Source organism: Hyla sarda, chromosome 1 (genome assembly GCF_029499605.1).
Source record: "Hyla sarda isolate aHylSar1 chromosome 1, aHylSar1.hap1, whole genome shotgun sequence".
In the NCBI taxonomy this organism is placed as follows: Eukaryota; Metazoa; Chordata; class Amphibia; order Anura; family Hylidae; genus Hyla; species Hyla sarda.
The window spans coordinates 173,277,958-173,302,148 of NC_079189.1; the positions used below are offsets into that span (position 1 = coordinate 173,277,958).

Here is a 24,191-nt window from a genome sequence, read left to right on the forward strand (position 1 = left end):
TTAGACCTCCAGCACTTATGTGAAATCGAATTGACGGAAGCACTGGGTATTGATCACTACTGCAGGGTGGAGAGGGCGCACAGACTGGGCCCGGACCCGGGGAGCCGGAGGGATACATCTCGCCCGCCACAAACGGGACAATCCAATCGACCCCGTCAGGTCATTTTCAAGCTACTTGACTAAAATGATCGCCAGGCTATACTGAGGGCTTTTAGGAGGCGCCCCACTCCACTGATTATCCGTGACTGCACTATACTCATATTCGAGGACTTTTCAGCACCGGTGGCTAGACGACGCAGGGCATTCAGTGGAATATGTTCCGAATTGTTTTCCCGCAAGATCAAATTTCAGCTTCAATTTCCTGCTTCCCTGCGTGTCTTTCATGGAGATGGCACGTCTTCACTATACAGGAGCCCTTCTGCTGCAACAGCTGCACTACAAAATTCGGCTCCAGTCGCTAGTTCTGGGACGACTCAGCGGTCACTTACTGAACCTCCCCCTAATACTTCACCTGGTCGCCTGAATTCACAGCGTGATGGCTTTTAAGTCTTGTTGGCAGTCCCGCGCCTGAAGCCTCTTTCGATGAGGAGACACTGTGGACAATTTACATGTAATGTGGGCCCAGTATATTGCTGGTCTATTTGACCCTCGGGCCACTGGACTTTCAATGCAGTTAGCTCAGGTCTTGGGGTTTACCTACCTCATGGTTTATGCCGTGGAAGCGGGGTGACTCACTGTATGCTATGCGGGGGGATGGGGGTGTTCTGGGGTGGGGGGGTAGTTCGGGGTATATGCTCACGGCAGTTACTTTGTTGCTTGCATTATGTCGGGGGGTGTGTTTTACTCTCTGGTAGAAAAAAGGAAGTCCCTAACACGGTGCCGATCTCTGGGTGGGATCCTAAGGGCACGTAGTGTAATAGCCCTTCACATATTGTATTTTGTAGTACCACACAGTGTTATCCTTCCTCGGAGTACTACGATTCAAGGATTGTTTGTCGGTATTTACGGTTGCTCCAGATACCTATTAGAGAACGTATGATTGAGGTGTGTGTGTGATACAGTTTAGTTTACTTGTCTGTTCCTTCCCCCCCCCCCTTTTTTTTTTTCCCTCTCTCTTCTCCATCTCTCTCCTTTCCCTCCCTCTCATCCTTCCTCTATTCTCACATCTCTTGTCTCTCCCTGCTTTAGACATGCGGATCATATCTTGGAACGTGAAGGGTTTACGCTCACCCAACAAGAGAATGCAGGTACTGCGACATTTAAAAAGACTGCATCCTGACATAGCACTGCTCCAGGAGACACATCTCACAAAGGACGATTTATCACGTATGAACAAGATGTGGGTGGGGTCGGTGTTGGGGTCACCGGCAGTTGGAGGTAAGGCGGGTACACTTATACTGCTCCATAAACATTTTAGTGGCAAAGTTGTATCACAGGAGACGGACCAGGATGGACGCTGGATTAGGGTGCACTTAGACTTTGAAGGACGAAAATACAGCTTATATAGTTGCTACGCCCCAAATGGGGATAACAAATCTTACTTTCAAACCTTGGAAAACCAGATGCTGACTGATCCTGTTGTCAGTAAAATCGTGGGGGGCGACATGAACGCGGTAGCCATGACTTTGGCTGATCGCACAGGTGGGACCGTAGACAGATCACACACCAGACCTAGTGATAGGACTTATGAGACTTTCTTAGGTTCCTCGGCCTCAATGACCCGTGGAGACTGATGCACCCGGATGGTAGAGATTTTACACACTTTTCGCACAGTCATAATTCTTGGTCACGCATTGATTATCTTTTAGTATCCCCAGACATCCTGCCCCGGGTTGTGGAGTCTGACATTCACGCGATGGTGATCTCTGACCACTCCCCTATTTCCATTTCTTTGGTTGATTCTTTCCCAAAGGGAGCTAGTTTCCAATGGAGATTTCCTGCCTATATGTCTAAAGACGACAATTTTGTTGACTCCCTGAAAAGCTGGTGGATGGAGTTTTCGTGGAATAACCGCGAACATCTCTCTAATGCACCTTTATATTGGGAATCGGCTAAGTCCGTCCTCAGGGGACGCTTGATTGCTTACATGACTACTGTCAAAAAGAAATCTTTACACCACTTTCAGGAGGCTAGCAAAATGCTCCAACAAGCATATGTTACCTACCTTTCCCAACCATCTAGCGAAACTTGCCATGCGTGGAAGGTGGCCAAAACCACTTTTGACCTCTGGTCGGAACGCAAGAGTCAAGCGGCATATTCGCGCTTTCGTGCTGAGTTATTCCGTTTTGGAAACAAATCGGGATGCCTCCTTGCATGCCTGGCAAAAGGCCGTCAGGCGACACAACACTTCTCATCGTTGCGTGATGAGTCTGGAGACATTCACACAGATCCCAAAACCATTAACTCACTCTTCCATTCATACTACTCTTCCCTTTATTCGACACACCAGGTGGACATGGCGGCTGGTAAGACGTTTTTGGATTCGGTCCGTTTACCTACTTTACAATCGGATCAACGTGAGGTCCTCAATGCGGACTTCACTGAGGATGAGGTGCGGAGGACTATCAAAAGTTTGCACAATTCAAAGGCTCCCGGTCCTGATGGATTCTCCGGTGAGTTCTATAAGGTCCTGGTTGACCAAGTGGTCCCTCCACTGACGTCTTACTTCAACCATGTTCTACATTCAGGCTCCCTGCCCCTCCACTCCAACACAGCCACTATAAAACTCCTTCTGAAGCCAGAGAAGGACCCACTCCAGCCCCAATCGTACCGCCCAATTTCACTTATAAATCAGGATCTAAAAGTGATTTCCAAAATAATGGCTGATCGCCTTAGCACATTTCTGCCCACACTGATTGGCCCCTCCCAGGTAGGGTGTGTCCGAAATCGTTCCGCAGTCACTAACATACGCAAAGTACTGACGGTATTAGACAGGGTGCAGCACTGTCCCGAGCCAGGTGAACAGCCGGTGTTATTGACACTAGACGCCGAAAAAGCTTTTGACAACGTGAGATGGGACTGGCTCGGGATGGTGCTGGACAGGGTCGGTATCACGGGGAGTTTTAGAACCTTCCTGGGCAGCCTTTACGAAGCCCCTATGGCCCGAGTGTTTACATCAGGGCTACTGTCCCCATCATTCCCCCTCTTCAAGGGAACCAGGCAGGGATGTCCCTTGTCCCCTCTCTTATTCAACCTGGCACTTGAACCATTGGCCAGGCATCTAGAAGATTCGACAGTTTATAGGGGTATTACCATTCAGCGGGAGGCTATCAAATTGACCCTTTTCGCAGACGATATTCTTATCTTTCTAGCAGATCCACAAGCCCATTACCATGCCCTGATGTCTACCCTGTCACATTATGAGACATTCACTGGATACAAAATTAACCAGCTCAAAAGCAAATTATTACCGCTAGGTCCACCCAAACCTGCATCCTATTGGGCTTCCATGGGAATTCCGACAGGACTGGTAAAAACCTCCATCACCTACTTAGGAATTAGAATCGGCAAGGTTCCCTCTTCTCTCTACACCTTAAATTATCCACCGTTATTCAAACAGATTCGTGATGAACTTGAGCGTTGGCATCATCTCCCCATCACATTTTTGGGAAAGTGTCATCTAATAAAAATGGTCAGCTTCCCGAGACTGCTCTACCAGCTCCAGACCCTCCCGATTCTGTTAAAACACGCGGACATCGTCTCCCTTAACACGGCATTCTCACGATTCATGTGGGGGGGGAAACGCCCGCGAATTTCGTTGCAAAAGTTGATGTTTCACAAGGCAGATGGCGGGGTTGGCTTTCCTAACCTACGGGGGTATAATTTAGCCTGTCTCTTTAGACATGTACTGGATTGGCTGTATGAGTCCAACTTCCACTCAAATCATACCATTGAAGCCGATTACGCCTATCCCTGGAATCTAATGTCCTGCCTTCACGCTCGAATCGCGGGTCTCCCCTCCTATATAAAACGATCACTCATGATCAGAGACACTATCATGACATGGCGTGCGGTACGCAAAACATACGGTCTCCCATTCTTGTTATCCGGGCGCCTTAACCTCTGGGGCCACCCGGAGTTTACCCCGGGTAGGGAGAACAAATTATTTGACGAATGGCGTTCCAGAGGGGTGGAGGTGGCCAAACAATTGATGCATGTCGAGGAAAAACGTTGGTTATCACCCAATGAAGTGCTACAGACCTTTGCTTTACCTGCCACACACTTCCTACCAGTGTTACAAATTCTGTCATTTTGCACATCCAGATTGCGTGATCCCTCTCCCGAGGTGTCCCCCTCCCCTTTTGAGAGCTTGGTGGGTACTCAGCCTAGAAAAGCTTCCATATCTTCCCTGTACAGGGCGCTTAGTGACCGCTTACTAAAGGTATCCAAACATGACATTTTCACTAAATGGGGGTCAATCTTGAATACACCCGACATTAGAGACCATATCTTAGAGGGCTGGTCGAAGGTCAGGGTCACTGTGATCAATGAGCGCTGGCGAGAATCTTATTTTAAAATGATGCACCATGGTTTTTTAGGGTTCAACATTCCTGCCACGCCTGCTTTCCCAAGTAGGATCACCTCATGCCCAAAATGTGGTACTCCCTTAACTGAATTTTTTCATGGCATGTGGTCCTGTACGGACACACAGCATTTTTGGAGTGAGGTGATTGGCTATGTGGCCAAGCACTGGAAGGTCAGACTTCCGTTGTCACCTCTAACGCTTCTGTTTCAGTCTGTCGACCCCGCCACGGCGGACTCGGTAGGCCTTAGCACTATCCCAAAATTTGTCCATGTTATTCTGCTAGTTGCAAAACGAGTCATTCTGCGGGAATGGATCAAACTGGCAATGCCGTCCATATCCGCAGTGATTGAGGAATTAAAGGACTTCCTGGAGGTGGACAGACTGGACACAAAAAGACATCGTGAGCGACATGCAAAGAAATTTTTCGCTAAATGGCGCACTTTTATGATTGCTCATCTCTCCAGGGAACAAATTGAGGCCATTGTCACTCCATTCAGGCATACAGAGTGGTACTCTCTAGCATCACTGAGCAACACCTTAGGTCCATTAAGATTATCCGATCTTTGAGAGGCCTGTCTCAGATTTCCGAGATCTGGTCGGCATGTCCTCAGTCTTTCCTTTCTTTTCCAATTCTTTAGCACATCAGATACCTCCTTCCCTAACCTGAGACTCCTTTTTTTTTTTTTTCTCTTCTTTCTTCTTCACCCCCACCCCCTGTGTTTTATTCGATTTAATTATATATATATATATTTATTTTTACTATTTTGTATTTTGATTTGTTTGAATGAAAGTGTGTGTGTGATTGGTCAAGTTTACCCTAAGTGTATTGTTGTTTTTTTCCCAGGATATATATATGCCAAATGGTACAGTTGTTCTCTTTCTGCATTTGCTAACCACTCGAGTTTCTTATTTGTAATAGTATACGCTGATGGATGTTCTTTGCATTCTTTATTATTACATTGTATGTTTTAAATACTGAAAATCTTCAATAAACAAAGTTTAAAAAAAAAAAAAAAAAAGAAAAAGCTGAATGGAGAAAAGTACAGAGACATTGAAAATCCAACATTTCTGGAGAATCCTGAAAATGTCTATCCACCCAAGGTGATCATCCAAACTGACAGAACTTAAGAGGATATGAAGAGAAGGATGGCAAAAAATCCCCCAAATCAGGTGTGAAAACCTTGTGGCATCATACTTCCAAAGGTGCTTCAACTAAGTATAGAGTAAAGGATCTGAATACTTATGTAAATTTAACAGTTTAGGTTTTCATTTTCAATAAAATACAGTGGTCCCTCAACATACAATGATAATCCGTTCCAAACGGACCATCGTTTGTTGAAACCATCGTATGTTGAGAGATCCGTGCAATGTAAAGTATTGGACAGTGGTCTACAACCTGCGGACCTCCAGATGTTGCAAAACTACAACACCCAGCATGCCCGGACAACTGTTGGCTGTCCGGGCATGCTGGATGTTGTAGTTTTGCAACATCTGGAGGTCCGCAGGTTGTAGACCACTGTTAGAGAAAGTTGTACTCACCTGTCCCCGCTGCTCCGGACCGCCAACGCTCGTCACCGCTGCCCGGAATGTCGCCATCCATCGCTGTCGCCGTGTCCCCGAGGTGTCCCCGACGCTTCGGCAAGGCCTCTTCTTCCCCGGCATCTGCGCTCTCCGTCGCCACCACATCGCTACGCACGCCGCTCCTATTGGATGACGGGACGGTGTGCGGAGCAACGTGATGACGTCGATGGAGAGCGCCGACGATGCAGAGGATCCTGAAGAGGACGCGTCGGAGCCCCGAGGACAGGTAAGTGATCATCACCGGAGCTCACGGGGCACCGTAAACGGCTATCCGGTGGCAGCTGAAGCAGTCAGCGCTGCCGGATAGCCGTTTATGCGATGGCCCCGACATAAAAAAGCATCGTATGTTGATGCTGCCTTCAACATGCGATGGCCTCTGAGAGGCCATCGCATGTTAAAATTATCGTATGTTGGGGCCATCGTATGTCGAGGGGTCACTGTAGCAGAGATTTGTAACATTTCTTTTTGCACATCATCATTATGGGGTACACAAAGCATAATGATGGGGAAAACATGATTTTTTTTTTTTCTTTTAAACATGCCCTCAACATAACAAAATGTGAAAAAAGAGTCTAAAGACTTTCCAAATGAATTGTATTTTTCTGTCCGTACAACTGCCAATGTAAATACTTATAAAGATAACCAAGTCATAAGCTTTTATTTCCAAGGACTCATTAGTTTGTGAACAGTGCAGACCCTGCAGAATTCTGGGGCTATTTCCTGTCAGCAGTTTAGAGAACTGTCCGCTGCTATATAGACAAAATTCTGGTTTGTAACTAAGGAGAAACATAACTAAAGTGAGTAAAATACCTAATCGACATGTCCTCTGTAATGTAGTAGATTTCACGTAGCATAATCTTTCCAGAAAGAACAGAGAAAGAAAACGATCCTATGAAGAAATGAGGGAGAAAAAAGGATCACAAAATGTTCCAAAACAAATACTTAGTGAGCAGAATCATCTGAAAGGTTTCCTCATGTTAAACAGATATCTAGAAGCCACTTCAAATGCGACCAGGCAGGTGCTACAACCAAAAAACCTTATACTCAAGTTATTTTCTCTCCCGTTGCCGACGCCGCTACTATACACCGCTTTCAGGGTCAACGCGCAGAATTTCTTGGTGTTGTACCTCTGGTGGCTACCATAGCATGAGCATGAAAGGAGCAGCGGTGCACGTGTACAATGCACCAATCCGTTCTAACAGGCTACTCTTGTCCCTGTTATCCTGATTGTAGGGGCCCCAGTGGTCAGAATCCCCGCAATCAGACAGTTATCTACTATCCTGTAGATGGGATGACACTCCAGCCATATAAGGTTATTTCATAAGGGGCAAGTGCAGGGTGAGGCTGTATTGTACTGTGATAAGCCATTTCAAACATGGGTTTGTGTGTGAGGCTTAACTCACTTTCTCTATTAAACTGTACGAGCGTCTCATAGAGTTTCATAGAGAAAGAGACTTCCGCTTCTCATACAAACCCATGTTTAAAACGGCTGGTTACAATTCAGCACGCCGGGATCAGAGCTGGGTCATTATCAGGAGATCAGAGCCGAATGGTAAGGCTGCATTCACATCACGATTTCTCCATCCAACCTGAGTACACGATTTTTATAACTTAAAATCGTATGGAACCGTATATAAAGTCGGATATATTGACCTCCATTAAAAAATCGGATCCATTACACACATCCGATTTGATCAGCATCCGATTTCACACGATTTTTGTTCAGGTCTGAAATCGTGGTCAACCCCGATTTCAAACCCGAACAAAAATCGTGTGAAATCGGATGCGGATCAAATCGAATGTGTGTAATGGATCCGATTTTTTAATGGAGGACAATGGATCAGACTTTATATATGATTCCATACGATTTTAAGTTATAAAAATCGTGTACTCAGGTCGGATGGAGAAATTGTGATGTGAATGCAGCCTAAGACGGATAGCAGGGTTTGCTGTTGGGCATCATCCTGCTGCTGCCCCTTATGAAATAACATTTATGGCTGGGGCATCACTTTAAGTCTACATATTTTTGTCAAGTTTACATATACATATTGGTTTGAAAACTTATCAGACAGTAGTATGGTTTTAGCAAATAAAATGTATTCATTCCGTATTGAAATGTTACACAACTCTTCAATATACTTTCTGCATATATCTCTCACAGTTTTTAAGATTTGTACTTGCTGTCACTCAGTAGGAATCAAGTAGATGAAAATCTGCATAACCGTACATCTATTAATAAGCAACTTCAATGGATTTCTATGCTCACTAGGTGGGAAATGCACTGAACCTTATCAACCTATAGTAACAGGGATAGTTCCCCAGGACTGGCGTCCTTATAAATGTGGTGCCAATATTTAAAAAGGGGTCAAAAAGTGACCTGGGAATTATATGCCTGTTAGTTTAACCTCCGTTGTATGTAAATTGTTTGAGGGTTTTCTAAGGGATGCTATTTTGGAGTATCTTGATAAAAATAAATGTATGACCCCATATCAGCATGGCTTTATGAGGGATCGGTCCTGTTAAACTAACCTGATCAGCTTTTATGAGGAGGTGAGCTCCAGACTAGACCAGGGGCAATCGCTGGATGTCGTATATCTGGATTTTTCCAAAGCATTTGATACGGTGCCACAAATGGTTGGTGCATAAAATGAGAAGGATTGGGCTGGGGGAGAATGTGTGAAAGTGGGTAAGTAACTGGCTCAGTGATAGGAAACAGAGGGTGGTTATTAATGGTACTTATTCTGATTGGGTGACTGTTATTAGTGGGGTACCACAGGGGTCAGTCTTGGGTTCTGTCCTATTTAATATATTTATTATTGACCTTGTAAAGGGGTTGTAGAGTAAAGTAGCAATCTTTGCAGAGGACAATAAACTCAAATGGGAGGACTACAGTACCCAGAAAGATTATCAGAATTAGGGTTATTTAGTTTAGAAAAAAGAAGGCTTAGGGGCGATCTAATAATTATGTATAAATATATCAGGGGACCGTACAGAGATCTCTCCCATGATCTATTTGTACCCAGGACTGTATCTAAAACAAGGGGGCATCCTCTAAATCTTGAGGAAAGAAGGTTTCTACACCAGCACAGATGGGGGTTCTTTACTGTAAGAGCAGTGAGACTGCCAGAGGAGGTGGTCATGGTGAACTCTGTAAAATAATTTAAAAGGAGTCTGGATACATTTTGGAGAATAATAACATTACAGGTTATGGATTCTAGATCTATATGGATTTATTCTGATGCCATATTTGGAGTCGGGAAGGAATTTTTACCTCTAGTCGGAGGGTTTTTACCTTCCTCTGGATCAACTCAGTAGGGACTCATTAGGGTTATATGTTGAACTTGATGGACTCTGGTCTTTTTTCGACCTTATGAATTGTGTTACTAACCTAGGTACCCGGGCATCCAAACAACCAGGACAGATTTGTAACCACTGTAAGTAAAACGTGAATAATCCCACTGAAGACAGCATGCAAGAATCTTGATATCAGTGAGGAATCAATAGAGAAATTATATAACAAAATTGTATAATTTTTCAATATACAAGAATAAACTTTATAAGCTAAAGCCACATACTTCTTAAAAGTAGGGTCACAGGTTGTGTTTATGCAGCGTATTTCTCGCTGCAAAAAATCCGCTGCGGGGCAAACAGGCCAACGTGACTTTGACATGCAGGTCCACCTCCAAACCTCACTGTGCCCACAGTGCTGCAGGTAGCCCTGTGTGTATGCTCATAGGAGAATACGTAGTGTATTTCCTGCTGCACAACGGATTTTGCATATATGCAGCGTATTTCAAGCTGCACAATGTGTGATCCTACCCTTTACACGTACAGTATCCTGTGCATATTTGATGTGGAGGATTTGAAGCTGCAGATTTGAAACTGTGTTAAGCCATTTAGTTAACATTGAAATCTGCAGCATAAAATCTGCCAAATGAAATCCCTCATATCAAATATGCGCTAGATACTGTACATGTTAATACAACCTTAAAACAGATCTTCTAGCAGGTTTTTGGGGTATAAAGTAAGAGCTTAACTGTATAGGACTTTTGACTCTAAATTTGTACATACCTCTGATTAGTTAATTTAAACTGATATTTTGGCACCTGAGGCATCAGCTAATGAGAGATATGTATGAATTCAGGGACAAAAGCCTTATACAGCCTTTATACCCTCAAAACCTGCCAACATTTCTGCTTTAAAGGGATACTCCACTGACCAGCCTTCCGCCTGCGTTTGGAACATTTAGTTACGAAGGCTGTGCTCGCGCTGCCACGCCCCCTCCCACAGACTTACATTGAGGGGGCGTGGTCTGACGTCACAAGGGGTGTGGCCGACCCCCGCAGCGTGAGCACAGCGTTCGGAACTAAATGTTCCGAACACAGCCGGAAGGCTGGCCAGTGGAGTATCCCTTTAAGCTCCTAAACAGACACTAGAACACAGCTCAAGAATAAAGAATAAGCTAATGACTTATAAACAAAGAATGAATGCAGAGCAAATCGATGAAAAATTTTAAAAATTACTTGTATTTATACAATAATAATTTGTGCACACATATTTCTCAGTTCTATAGACACAAATTATGTTTATGCCTCTTATGACAAAGAGTCAAAACAGCAGCAAGTGTCCATGCAAAATCAGCAATTCCCCACAGCTTTCTTTTTATGAGAAATACACTAATGTGATTAGAAGAGTTTCTAAAAGGGTTATCCAATGGCCCTTATCACCTCCCCCAAAGGCATAACTACATTTTCAGCAGTAGTTTTATTAATTTAAAACCATTTCAATGCTGTATGTTGGTCTCAACATTTTACTGAGAGGCAGAAACTCAAGAACTTACAAAGATTCTCAGATGTCTTTCATGAAGGTCTAAATGTTATATTGTTTGAATACCATGTTATAAACAGATTATTTATCATTATTAAAGAACATATTCCTTACTTCTTTTTGTGTTTTTCATGATTTTTCTAGGCCTTCCCATCTCTACCTCTGGCCCATAAGACATCAGTATTATAAATTCCACATCGTAGACACGGGTTCCTGATGCACACTGGGCATTGGGGCTTAAAAGGTACACATTGTTGTGTCTCTAACCTCTCCAAGTTGTGCTATAAACCTGAAAAGGGCATTTAGGCTAGGTTTTCACAAAGTTTTTTCTGCTGTTTCTTTAGGAAAACTGTCTGAGCAGTTTTAAAACCAAAGCAAGAAGTGTATTCAAGAGGAAAGGATACTTCTCCCTACTAGATCCACTTGGTTGGCTCAAAAACTGTAGTAGCAGTTATCAAACAGAAAAAAAACCTTTGTGGAAACCTATCCCTAAAGGAAATCTGTCATCAGTGTCACCTGCCCTAACCTGTCGGTACAGAAAGGTAGTGCAGGTGACACTGATGGCAACGGTACTTACCTTGTCCCATTCTGTGCTGTCGTTCTCCGGCAATCCTCTTCTGTATCTTCAGCTCCAGGCCCGACTTGGAGCATGAGCTTAATGACGTCACCGCTGCTGTTCTTTGCTAAATCCCGCTGCTAGCAAACAGCAGCGGTGACGCCAGTAAGCTCCGCCCATACTCCAAGTTGGGCCTGGAGCTGAAGATACCGAAGAGGATTGCCGGAGCACGGAATGGGACAAGGTAAGTACCGTTGCCATCAGTGTCACCTGCACTACCTTTCTGTACCGACAGGTTAGTGCAGATGACACTGATGACAGATTTCTTTTAAACAGTTTCAGTTTGTTTTACGGCCTTGTGTAGCAGAACTGTGAGGGAAATTTATCAAAAGCTGTGCAGGGGAAAAGTTGACCAGTTACCCATAGCAACCAATCAGAATGCTTCTTCCATTTTTAAAAAGGCATCTCGGATGGCAGCATGCATCCACAACTAAGTTGTCGTTTCCTACAATTCCCTACAACACTTGAGTGTGTCTCTCCTGTACTGTTTTCTTCTCCCCTTTCTCTCCCCTCTTTTTTTTAAGTCAGTATAGAACCTGTCAGTGCTAGCTGCCATCAAAATCCATACAGAAAAATAGGATGTCTGGGTTTTGCTCCCATTTCCAAATCCAAACTCATTTTAATATTGGATGTAGTATGTGCAATCTTTATATACCACTATATTGCATACATCTCTACTTTGGTAAAATGGCTTAAGAAGAGACTATGGGGGAGATTTATCAAAATCTGTCCAGAGGAAAAGTTACTGAGTTGCCCATAGCAACCAATTAGATCGCTCCTTTCATTTTTAAAAAGACTTCTGAAAAATGAAAGAAAAGATCTGATTGGTTGCTATGGGCAACTCAGCAACTCTGGACAGGTTTTGATAAATCTCCCCCTTTGTGCATTAAATCTGCAAATATCAGTTTGATAATGTGCTATAACTCCTTACAAGCAGAGAGAAGGCGGATCTTGTTATTCAGCCTCATGTACAATAATGTACTGGTGGCCGGTAACAGGCTCCAGCTCATCACTACATGAAACTACTTATGGGTTATAAATAGAGATGAGCGAACTTACATTCCTAGGAAAGAGTCTCCTAGGACTGTATCCACCTTTTCCAGCCCACCGGAGCACCTGAAAGCTGAACTGATTTATGCAGGAAAAGTCATCAACTGCCGAGCCGAGAAGTTCGTGACGAATCGAATTTACTGTAAGTTCGCTCATCTCTAGTTATAAACTTCCCTAGGTGGCTCCACACAAGGTTGGTCTGTTTACCTATTCATTTTAATTAGATTATAATTGTGGAATAACCACATAAATGTCTTTTTCTGTCACAGAAAAAAAGGGGTTACATCGTACTCACCAATATGAATATATCCATCTTTGTATAATCTATTTAATACCAGTGTTAAAATGAGTCCTACATTGCGAGAGTTGTAATAAGTTAGATAAATAATCCATCCACAGGACAAGATAGTAGCTGCAATGAAATAAAAAGGTGTTAAAATGATTGCATTACATACACACAATATTAATGTGATTGCTCACTATACATTCATTTTCAAAGGACTGTTTTCCCTTTCTCCATTATAGAAAATGCACAACTGTTCATGGCTTAGAAGAACTTTCAATGTCTCTGCTTGTTTCCAAGCTGTCAGGAATGGAATAGTTCATATCAATATCTGCAAAGCTATTTATGAAAAGAATTTCATAATTTTAGAGCATTTAAGGGTCTATACACACATGTAGTATCCTGCACATATTTAAAGGACAATTCTGGTGGATAACAAAACATTTTAACCCCTTAAGGACACTTTTGTTTTTTCCTCCTTTTTTGCACCTAAAAATCCATATGATGGCTTATTTTTTGTGCCACCAATTGTACTTTGTAATGACATCAGACATTTTACCCAAAAATATACGGCAAAACGGAAAAAAATATTAATTGTGCAACAAAATGTAAGAAAAAAAAAGCCATTTTGTAATATTTGAGGGCTTCCTTTTCTACGCAGTGCATTTTTCGGTAATAATTACAACGTATCTTTATTCTGTAATCATACGATTAAAATGATACCCTACTTATATAGGTTTAATTTTGTATTACTTCTGAAAAAAATCATAACTACATGCAGGAAAATTTATATGTTTAAAATTGTCCTCTTATGACCCCTATAACATTTTTATTTTTCCCATACAGGGCGGAATGAGGGCTCCTTTTTTGCGCAGTGACCTGAAGTTTTTATCGGTACCATTTTTGTTTTGATCTGACTTTTTGATCGCTTTTAATAAATTTTTTATGGTATAAAAAAAATGTACAAAAATACAGTATTTTGGACTTTGGAATTTTTGGGCGCATACGCCATTGACCGTATGGTTTAATTAACTATATATTTGTATAGTTCGGACATTTACGCACGCGGTGATACTAGATATGTTTGTTTTTATTTACACAGTTTTTTTTGGGAAAAAGGGGGATGATTCAAACTTTTATTAGGGAAGGGGTTAAATCATCTTTATTAACTTTTTTTTTTTCACTTTTTTTTTCAATGTAATAGCCCCCATAGGGGACTATAACATGCAATACATTGATTCAATACACTGATCAATGCTATTGCATTGCAATGCATTGATCAGTGTTATCGGCAGTTGATTGCTCAAGCCTGGATTTCAGGCTTGGAGCAATCGCCGATCGGACGCGCAGGAGGCAGGTAAGGCACCCTCCTGATGCGTTCTCTCTTATCATGACATTTTACCGTGATGGTCCCGATCAGCCTGACTGAGCTGCCAGGAAGCTTTCACTTTAGACGCAGCGATCAACTTTGATTGCCGCGTCTAAAGAGTTAATGTTGGACATCTGCCTGAACGGCGATGTCCAGCATTAGCCACGGGTCCTGGCTACTGATAGCAGATGGGACCGTGCGGGTATGATGTGAGCTCAGCTCCTGAGCTCGCTTCATAACCCTCCTGTGCCGCAGCGCAGTTTATAAACGGCATTTTGCGGCAAGGGATTAATATCAGTTTGTGCCAAAAATGATTTGTAAAGATTTGTAAAATTACTTCTATTTAAAAATCTTAATCCTTTCAGTACTTAGCTGCTGTATGCTTCAAAGGAAGTTGTATAGTTCTTTTCTGTCTGACAACAGTGCTCTCTGCTGACACCTCTGTCCGTGTCAGGAACTGTCCAGAGCAGGAAAAAAATCCCCATAGTAAACCCCTCCTGCTCTGGACAATTCCTGACGAGGACAGAGGTGTAAGCAGAGAACACTGTGGTCACACAGAAAAAAATAATAACTATACAACTTCCTCTGTAGCATACAGCAACTGATAAGTACTGGAAGCATTTAGATTTTCAAATAAAAGTAATTTACAAATCTGTTTAACTTTCTGACACCAGTTGATTGGAAAGAAATTATTTTCCACCAGAGGATGTGATCGCAGGATCCTGTTGGTTGCCATGGCAGGCAGCCTGTGAGGTACAGCCATAGGTTGTATCGCACAAGCTGTACTGCAGCATAGTATAACATGTAAAAAAGTAAGATAAATTAATAAAGTGTAAAAAAAATTAAATAAATGCCCCTTTCCCAATAAAATCTTATATTATCACCCAAAAAATAAAAAACGCTCAAACTTATACAGAATAGGTATTGCCACGTCTGTAATTACTCGTACAATAAAATGATAATTGTACTACAACAAAAACCACACAAAAAAAAAAAAAAACACGCAAATTTTGGTCCAAAACGTGGAATAAAAAAAAAAAAAGATAAAAGTAGCATGAATTGCAAAAATGGTACCAATAAAAAAAATACAGCTTGTCTTGCAAAAACAAGCCCTTACACTGTCGTTGGACGAAAAATAAAAAGAAGGTATGGCTGTCGGAACATGGCAACACAAAAAAAAGGGGAAAAAAGGATTCTGATAAGAAAAAAAAAAAAAAAGAATATAAAAAAGCTATATAAATTGGGTATCTCCGTAATCGTACTGACCCACAGAATATAAATAACATAATTTTTACCACAGTGAATGCCATAAAAATAATAAAGTCAGATATTTTCACATTTTTCACAATATTTTGGAGTTTTTCACAAAAAAATGCTGCACGAATCAACAAAGTTTTACCGAATTTACAGAATCGCGTTGCTAAGTAAATCCATGAAAGAGGTATTACCACTTAAAAAAACACATGCCAGATTTAAAAAATTGGGCTTGGTCATTAAGGTAAAAACAGGCAGCATCCTTAACCCCTTAAGGACCAGGCCATTCTACACCTTAAGGACCCGGCCATTTTTTGAACATTTGACCACTGTCACTTTAAACATTAATAACTCTGGAACGCTTTTAGTTATCATTCTGATTCCGAGATTGTTTTTTCGTGACACATTCTACTTTAACATAGTGGTAAATTTTTGTGGTAACTTGCATCCTTTCTTGGTGAAAAATCCCCAAATTTGATGAAAAAATTGAAAATTTTGCATTTTTCTAACTTTGAAGCTCTCTACTTGTAAGGAAAATGGATATTCAAAATAATATTTTTTGGTTCACATATACAATATGTCTACTTTATGTTTGCATCATAAATGTATGAGTTTTTACTTTTGGAAGACACCAGAGGGCTTCAAAGTTCAGCAGCATTTTTCAAATTTTTCACAAAATTTTCAAACTCAATATTTTTCAGGGACCAGTTCAGTTTTGAAGTTGATTTGAAGGGTCTTCATATTAGAAATACCCCACAAATGACCCCATTATAAAAACTACACCCCCCAAAGTATTCAAAATGACATTCAGTAAGTGTTTTAACCCTTTAGGTGTTTCACAGGAATAGCAGCAAAATGAAGGGGGAAATTCACAATCTTAATTTTTTACACTCGCATGTTCTTGTAGACCCAATTTTTGAATTTTTGCAAGGGGTAAAAAGGAGAAAATTTTTACTTGTATTTGAAACCCAATTTCTCTCGAGTAAGCACATACCTCATATGTCTATGTTAAGTGTTCGGCGGGCGCAGTAGAGGGCTCAGAAGGGAAGGAGCGACAAATGGTTTTGGGGGGGCATGTCACCTTTAGGAAGCCCCTAAAATGCTTGGTTTCCCAAAAATTTTACATTTTTAAAAAGGGTAATAGCAGAAAATACCCCCAAAAATTTGAAGCCCAATTTCTCCCGATTCAGAAAACACCCCATATGGGGGTGAAAAGTGCTCTGCTGGCGCACTACAGGTCTCAGAAGAGAAGGAATCACATTTGGCTTTTTGAAAGCAAATTTTGCTCTGGGGGCATGCCGCATTTAGAAAGCCCCTATGGTGCCAGAACAACAAAAACATTTTGGAAACTAGACCCCTCGGGGAACGTAACAATGGGTAATGTGAACCTTAACACCCCACAGGTGTTTCACGACTTTTGCATATGTACAAAAAAATTATTTTTTTTACATAAAATGCTTGGTTTCCCAAAGATTTTACATTTTTAAAAACGGTAATAGCAGAAAATACCCCCCAAAATTTGTAACACAATTTCTCACGAGTACGGCGATACCCCATATGTAACCCTAAACTGTTGCCTTGAAATACGACAGAGCTCCAAAGCGAAAGAGCGCCATGCACATTTGAGGCCTAAATTAGGGATTTGCATAGAGGTGGACATAGGGGTATTCTACGCCAGTGATTTCCAAACAGGGTGCCTCCAGCTGTTGTTAAACTCCCAGCATGCCTAGACAGTCAGTGGCTATCTGGCAATACTGGGAGTAGTTGTTTTGCAACAGCTGGAGGCTCCGCTTTGGAAACAGTGGCGTCCCAGATGTTTTTCCCTTTTATTGGGGAGGGGAGGGGGGCTGTGTAGGGGTATGTGTATATGTAGTTTTTTTTACTTTTTATTTTATTTTGTGTTAGTGTAGTGTTTTTAGGGTACAGTAACACGGGCGGGGGTTCACAGTAGTTTCTCACTGGCAGTTTGAGCTGCGGCAGAGAATTTGCCGCAGCTCAAACTTGCAGCCGGATACTTACTGTAAACCTCCGCCCATGTGAGTGTACCCTGTACATTCACATTGGGGGGGGGGGGGGGAATATCCAGCTATTGCAAAATTACAACTCCCAGCATGTACGGTCTATCAGTGCATGCTGGGAGTTGTAGTTTTGCAACAGCTGGAAGCACACTGGTAACAAACTCAGTGTTTTGCAACCAGTGTGCCTTCAGCTGTTGCAAAAGCTACAACCCCCAGCATGTACGGACAGTGGAAGGGCATGCTGGGACTTGTAGTTATGTAACAGCTGGAGGCATACTACTTTGGCAGGGGATTGTAGTTATGCAACAGCTGGAGACACACCGGTTTGCTACTTAACTCAGTGTTTCACAACCAGTGTGCCTCCAGCTGTTGCAAAACTACAACTCCCAGCATGTACGGTGTATGCTGGGAGTTATAGTTTGCAACAGCTGGAGGCACACCGGTTGTGAAACACTGAGTTAAGTAAGAAAAACTCTGTGTTTCACAACCAGTGTGCCTTCAGCTGTTGCAAAACTACAACTCTCAGCAGTCACCGACAGCCAACGGGCATGCTGGGAGTTGTAGTTATGCAACCAGCAGATGCACCACTACAACTCCCAGCATGAACTTTAGCTGATTGTGCAAGCTGGGAGTTGTAGTTATACAACAGCTGAAGGTACACTTTTCCATAGAAAAAATGTGCCTCCAGCTGTTGGAAAACTATAAGTCCCAACATGCCCATAAGGGAATGCTGGGAGTTGTGGTGGTCTGCCTCCTGCTGTTGCATAACTACAGATCCCAGCATGCCCTTCTTGCATGCTGGGAGCTGTTGCTAAGCAACAGCAGGATGCTGTCACTCACCTCCAACTGCTGATCCACGCCACCGCTGCAGGTCAGTCCCTCGCCGCCGCCGCTCCTGGGGCCCCGATCCCAACAGGGACGCCGGGGATCGGGGTCCCCAGCTCCCGGGGTCCAGCTCTGGCACCCGCTCACGTCCTCCGGAAGAGTGACACCCGCAGCAGGTTTCCTGATTGGTCGGCCGGTAAACCGGCCGACGAATCAGGGTGATCGTGAGGTGGCACCAGTGCCACCTCACCCCTGCTGGCTATGGCTGTTCGGGGCCATCAGAGACAGCCCCGATCAGCCAGTAATTCCGGGTCACCGGGTCACTGGAGACCCGATTGACCCGGAATCCGCCGCAGATCGCTGGGCTGAATTGTTCAGCAATCTGCGGCCATCGCCAACAAGGGGGGAGTCATCATGACCACCCTGGGCGATATGCCGCGATGCCTGCTGATCGATATCAGCAGGTATCGGGCACCGGCTCACCTCCGGCTAGCGACGGGGGGGGCTGGGAATAGACAGGACGTACTCATACGTCCTTGGTCCTTAAGGACTGTGAAACGGGGGCGTATGAGTACGTCCATTGTCCTTAAGGGGTTAAGGGGTTAAGTGTCTAAACTTAATTTATGACCTTGAAGAGATTTTCGTATAAAAGTAGCCAAACCCCTGAATCTGAGATATAACAACAAGGAAATGCACCCCTGAGTTAACTTGGCTTGTGTGTAGACATGGCACACAAACATGGCTTCAAAGGAAGAACTACACATTTAGAAGGGCTTTGGTGTCTCCTTTAAGACTTTTGCATGCTTTAAATTGCAATTAAAGGGCAAAAACTAAGAAACATGACTGACTTAAAGGGTACACACAGCCCAGAGGTAAAGATCCACCACGGAGAAGCTGTCTTATTAGAATGTCTTGCCAGAATGACAACTTCTGGCGTAAGCTGAAAATCCATAACCGACACTTTACCCAGTAAACTGACAACTGGATTATCAAGCATGCAAAGCAGAGAGTTTCAGAATGGAGAAAGGCTAAAAGAAAAATCACAGCAGAGAAAAGCATGTATAAAAAGATTCCAATAGTAATTGCTCGTATGTTTAGCTATATTTACATGCCCAAGTACAGTAATACACCTCAAAATGCTCAGTGATGATAGGTAAGATAAGTAAAAGCTAAACACTTCACCATATTTTGAAACGGGGAAATAAATGAAAGAATAGAAGCTTTATATATAAGAACTTACCGACAAGCAGCCATACGACATTGGAATTGTGTTCAGTGAGATATCCTTCAAGTTCGGTGATGGATGGGACAATGCTGTCATTAGCCGTGTCCATGGTAAGCAGACGTTTCACTCACTGCCTGTAACAACACATTAAAGACTAAATCCTACAGTGGATGTTACAGAATCTGCAAAATGCTCCGTTATGCTACAGTATATGGAAAAAAACAGCTCCTTAGTAGAGGCCTTCTGCTATTCTGAATTCTGACAAAAATAGCTTATTTGCTGGAAACCAAGGAACTTTTCAGGTGGTCAAACATTTTCAGGATCTGAACACATGAGGATAAAAAGCTGGAGAGAGAATCCGCACAGCACGTAAGTGGTGTAGACCTCACTGTCATTATCTGTTCCCTAGTCTGTTATATATGAGTATGTCACACAGAATGTTATTGCATTATACAGAAACACTGTTCCAATAAAATTAACACAACTTACAAATATTTGTACACTATAAAAAATATTACCAAGTGGAGAAATCTAGGTTGTAATGTACAATCACTGGCCACTTTACTGGGTACACCTTGTGAGTACTAGGATGGACCCCGTTTCCCTTCATTCTTCATGGCATATTATCTACAAGGTGTTGGAAACATCCTCAGAGGTTTTGGTCCATATGGATATGATGGTATCACACAGTTTCTGCAGATTAGTTGCCTGCACATCCATGATGTGAATCTCCCTTTTCACCACATCCAAAGGTGATCTACTGGAATGAGATCTGGTGACCGTGGAGGCCATTAGAGTACAGTGAACTTAGGGCTGGGTGGTATGACCAAATATGTGCATCACGGTATTTTTTTTTAAACTTACGGCGGTTCCACGGTATATAACGGTATTTTCACCCCCTCACAATCATGTGACCCGCGCGCAGTGTTCAGCTTCCCCCCCCCCCCAAATCATGTGACCCGCGCGCAGTGTTCGGCTCCCCCCCCCCCCAAATCATGTGACCCGCCAGCACATTTCTGCTCCCCCCAATTAATGATCAGCCCAGCAGGGTACTACTCACATATGTCACCTTCAAGCACTGTCCTGCTCCTCTTTGTTGGGGGCCGCCGGCGCTGGAACTCACTGTACGCCAGTGGTCTCCAACCTGCGGACCTCCAGTTGTTGCAAAACTACAACTCCCAGCATGCCCGGACAGCCAATGGCTGTCCGGGCATGCTGGGACTTGTAGTTTTGCAACAGCTGGAGGTCCGCAGGTTGGAGACCACTGCTGTACGCTGTATCCCTATGCCCGGACTGCAAAAGATACAGAAAATAAACTTTAACTTACCTACATCGGCCACACCCTGTTCCTTGGGACGGGAACGTCGGACAGCCGTCAGCCTATCACCGGCTGCAGCAATGTCCCACCCTGGCCAGTGATAGGCTGAGAACACTGTCATGTAAGAAGCCGGCCAGAGCTCCTTACATGACAGTGGGCTCAGCCTATCACTGGCCGGGGAGGGACATCGCACCGGCCGGTGATAGGCCGACGGCTGTCCGATGTTCCCGTCCCCAGCGTGTGGCCGACGTAGGCGAGTTACAGTTTATTTTCTGTATCTTTTGCAGCCCGGACATAGGGATAGAGCGTACAGCAGTGGTCTCAAACTTGCGGACCTCCAGCTGTTGCAAAACTACAACTCCCAGCATGCCTGGACAGCCGTTGGCTGTCCAGGCATGCTGGGAGTTGTAGTTTTGCAACATCTGCAGGTCTGCAGGTTGGAGACCACTGGCGTACAGTATGGAGTTCCAGCGCCCGGCAGCCCCCAACAAAGAGGAGGAGGACAGTGTTTGACATTTGTGAGTAGTACCCCGTTGGGCTGATCATTAATTGGGGCGGGGGGGGGGGGGGGCAGAACGGCGCTGGTGGGTAACATAGGATTAGTTCCCCGATGTGGGGACAGTGCTGCGCTGGGCTGATAATTAATTCCCAAGGGGGAGGGGCCAAACCGGTATTGCGGCTGCGCGATGGGGGAAAATTCATATCGTGCAGCCCAAAAAATTTGGTATGAACCGGTATACCGCCCAGCCCTAAGTGAACTCATTGTCATGTTCAAGAAAACAGTCCGAGATCACATGATCTTTGTGACATGGTACATTATTGTGCTGGATCTAGCCATCAGAAGATGATTAACTGTGGTAATAAAGAAATGGACATTGTAAGCAACAATACTCAGGTAGGCTGTGATGTTTAAATGAAGCTCAATTGGTACTAAGGGACCAAAAATGCACCAAGAAAAGCCCCTAACACCATTAAACCTCCAGCACCATCAGAATGAACCATTAACCCCTAAGGGACTCAGCCTATTTTCACCTTAAGGACTCTTTTTGCGTCACCAATCATACTTTGTAATGAAATCACTTATTTTATAATATAACCTGCGGCAAAACCAAACAACAATTATTTGTGGGGTGAAACAAAAAAAGAATCGCCATTTTGTAAATTTGTAAAATAAAAGATTTTCCTCTGTAGCAAACAGCTACTAAAAATTACTGAAAGGATTAAAGGGGTACTCTGCTGCCCTGCTTTCAGAGCTCCGCTCCCCAGCGTCCGGAAGTTTATTGTTCTGAACGGCTGTGTGCGGGCTTCCATGTGATGCCCTTTGTGATGTCAAGCCCACCCCCTCAACAAAAGTCTATGGGAAGGGGGCGTGACGTGGCGTGACGTCGCGAGGGGCGGACGCAATCAACTTTTATCAGGGCGTCTAAAGGGTTAATGCCGGGCATCGGTCCGATCGCCTGTGGCCAGCATTAGACGTAGGTCCTGGCTGGCCGTAACAACCCAAGAAGTTACTACAAGGCTTTGTTTAGTCTTTAAGAAGTTGAAGGGGGAAATTATCATATAATTTAAGTATATAAATGACCAAGCGAAAAATGTGTGTGTGGGGTGGGGTGGGGGGCGACAAGACTTCTTTACCATAAGAATTGTGAATTTATGAAACAGTCTGCCTCAGGAACTTGTCAAAGCAGGATCAGTTGTGGGCCTCAAAACAAGGTTAGATACATTCCTAGAACAAAATAACATTAATGCATCGGCAGAAATATAAAATCCCATCCCTTCCGCTTCATTCACCCATACCCCTTCACTACCTTGTTTGAAGTTGAGGGACATGTCTTTTTTAACTGTACTATGTTACTATGATGGGTCTATGCTTTCATGTTGTTAACACCAAATTCTGACTTGAAACTCATCAGACCAGACAATGTTTGTCCAGTCTTCGGTGCGAATTGTAGCTTCATTTTCTTGTTCTTAGCTGACAGGAGTGGTACTAAGTGTGGTCTTCTGCTTCAGAGATGGTATATTGCATACCTTAGTGATAATGAGTGGTTAGAAAAGTTACTGTCATCTCAAACCAGTCTGTCCATTCTCCTCTGACATCAACAAGGCATTTTTCTGCACACAAATGCCACTCATTTGACATTATGTTCTTTTTCTGACCATAGAGATGGTTGTATGTGAAAATTCTAGTAGCAGTTTGTAAAATACTCAGACTAGCCCATCTGACACCAAAACATGCCACATTCAAAGTCACATAAATCCCATTTCTACTCCATTTTGATGTTAGGTTTGAACTTTAGCAAGTTGTCTTGACTATGTCTGCATGCCTAAATGCATTGAAGTGCTGCTACGTGATTTGCTGATTAGCTATTTGTAGTAACAAGAATTTACACAAGTCTACTTAACCGCTTAAGGACTCAACCCCTTTGGGCCCTAACCCCTTAAGGCGTTAAGCGTTTTTAAGCTTTTGCATTTATTTTTATTTACATAGTCTTTTTTTATGGGAAAAGGGGGGTGATTCTAACTTTTATTAGGGAAGGGGTTAAATCACATTTATTAACACTTTTTTTGCAATGTTATAGCCCCCATAGGGGGCTATAACATTGTATACACTGATCTCTTACACTGTTTACTGCCATGCAATACCATGGCATTGACCAGTGTAATCAGCACTTGACTGCTCCTGCCTGAATCTCAGGCACAGAGCAGTCATTCGGTGATCTGACAGAGAGAAGGCAGGTAGGGATCTTCCTGCTGTCCTGCAAGCTGTTTGGGACTGAGCTGCCGGGATGCTTTCGGTTTCACTGATGTCAATTATGTTTACTGAGAAAGTAAAGGTATATTCTGTACAGTAAAATATCAATTTATCCCCCTTGAAGCAAACAACAAGTATTTGCAAACCACATAGTCAACATTCTTATACATGCCTATGCTTGAAATACCATGCTCTGTTCTCAATGTCCATAACTTGTAGATTCATAGATTTGCCGTGTAACGCAAAGCATAACATTATAATGGGGCACAGTCAAACTTCACACTTAAAAAATTGGGCTTAAAGTATGTTTTGACCTCTTTGCAAAATGTATCCATGACATATCACTGATAAGAAAAAAAAGTGTAAAAAGGGTCTACCTTTAAGTTTTTTTTTAGAGATTTCTAGAGTGCTAAAATAACAAAATACGCTATACTCAACTGGCTTCAGCTTGCTAAGCCCAGCATTCCTACTACACTCAACCGCACTTTTTGTTTACTTCCACGCATGATGTTTTGAAACCCTGTAGTCAATCACTAGCCCCTAGAGCA

At 43.2% G+C, this 24,191-nt stretch overlaps 1 protein-coding gene across 9 annotated transcripts in view; it reads right to left on the reverse strand.

Annotated features, from left to right (window-relative positions):
• BLTP1 (bridge-like lipid transfer protein family member 1) overlaps positions 1–24,191 on the reverse strand; it is a 302,200-nt gene that overhangs the window by 258,894 nt on the left and 19,115 nt on the right. For all 9 annotated transcript variants that reach the window (XM_056564084.1, XM_056564133.1, XM_056564123.1 and 6 more), the window contains exons 2-4: positions 19,589–19,707; positions 12,895–13,011; positions 6,917–6,995 (exon numbers count right to left, since the gene is read on the reverse strand). In XM_056564084.1, coding sequence (XP_056420059.1) covers positions 6,917–6,995; positions 12,895–13,011; positions 19,589–19,682 — 290 coding nt within the window. In that variant the 5' untranslated portion in view covers positions 19,683–19,707. The remainder of the gene's footprint in view (positions 1–6,916; positions 6,996–12,894; positions 13,012–19,588; positions 19,708–24,191) is intronic.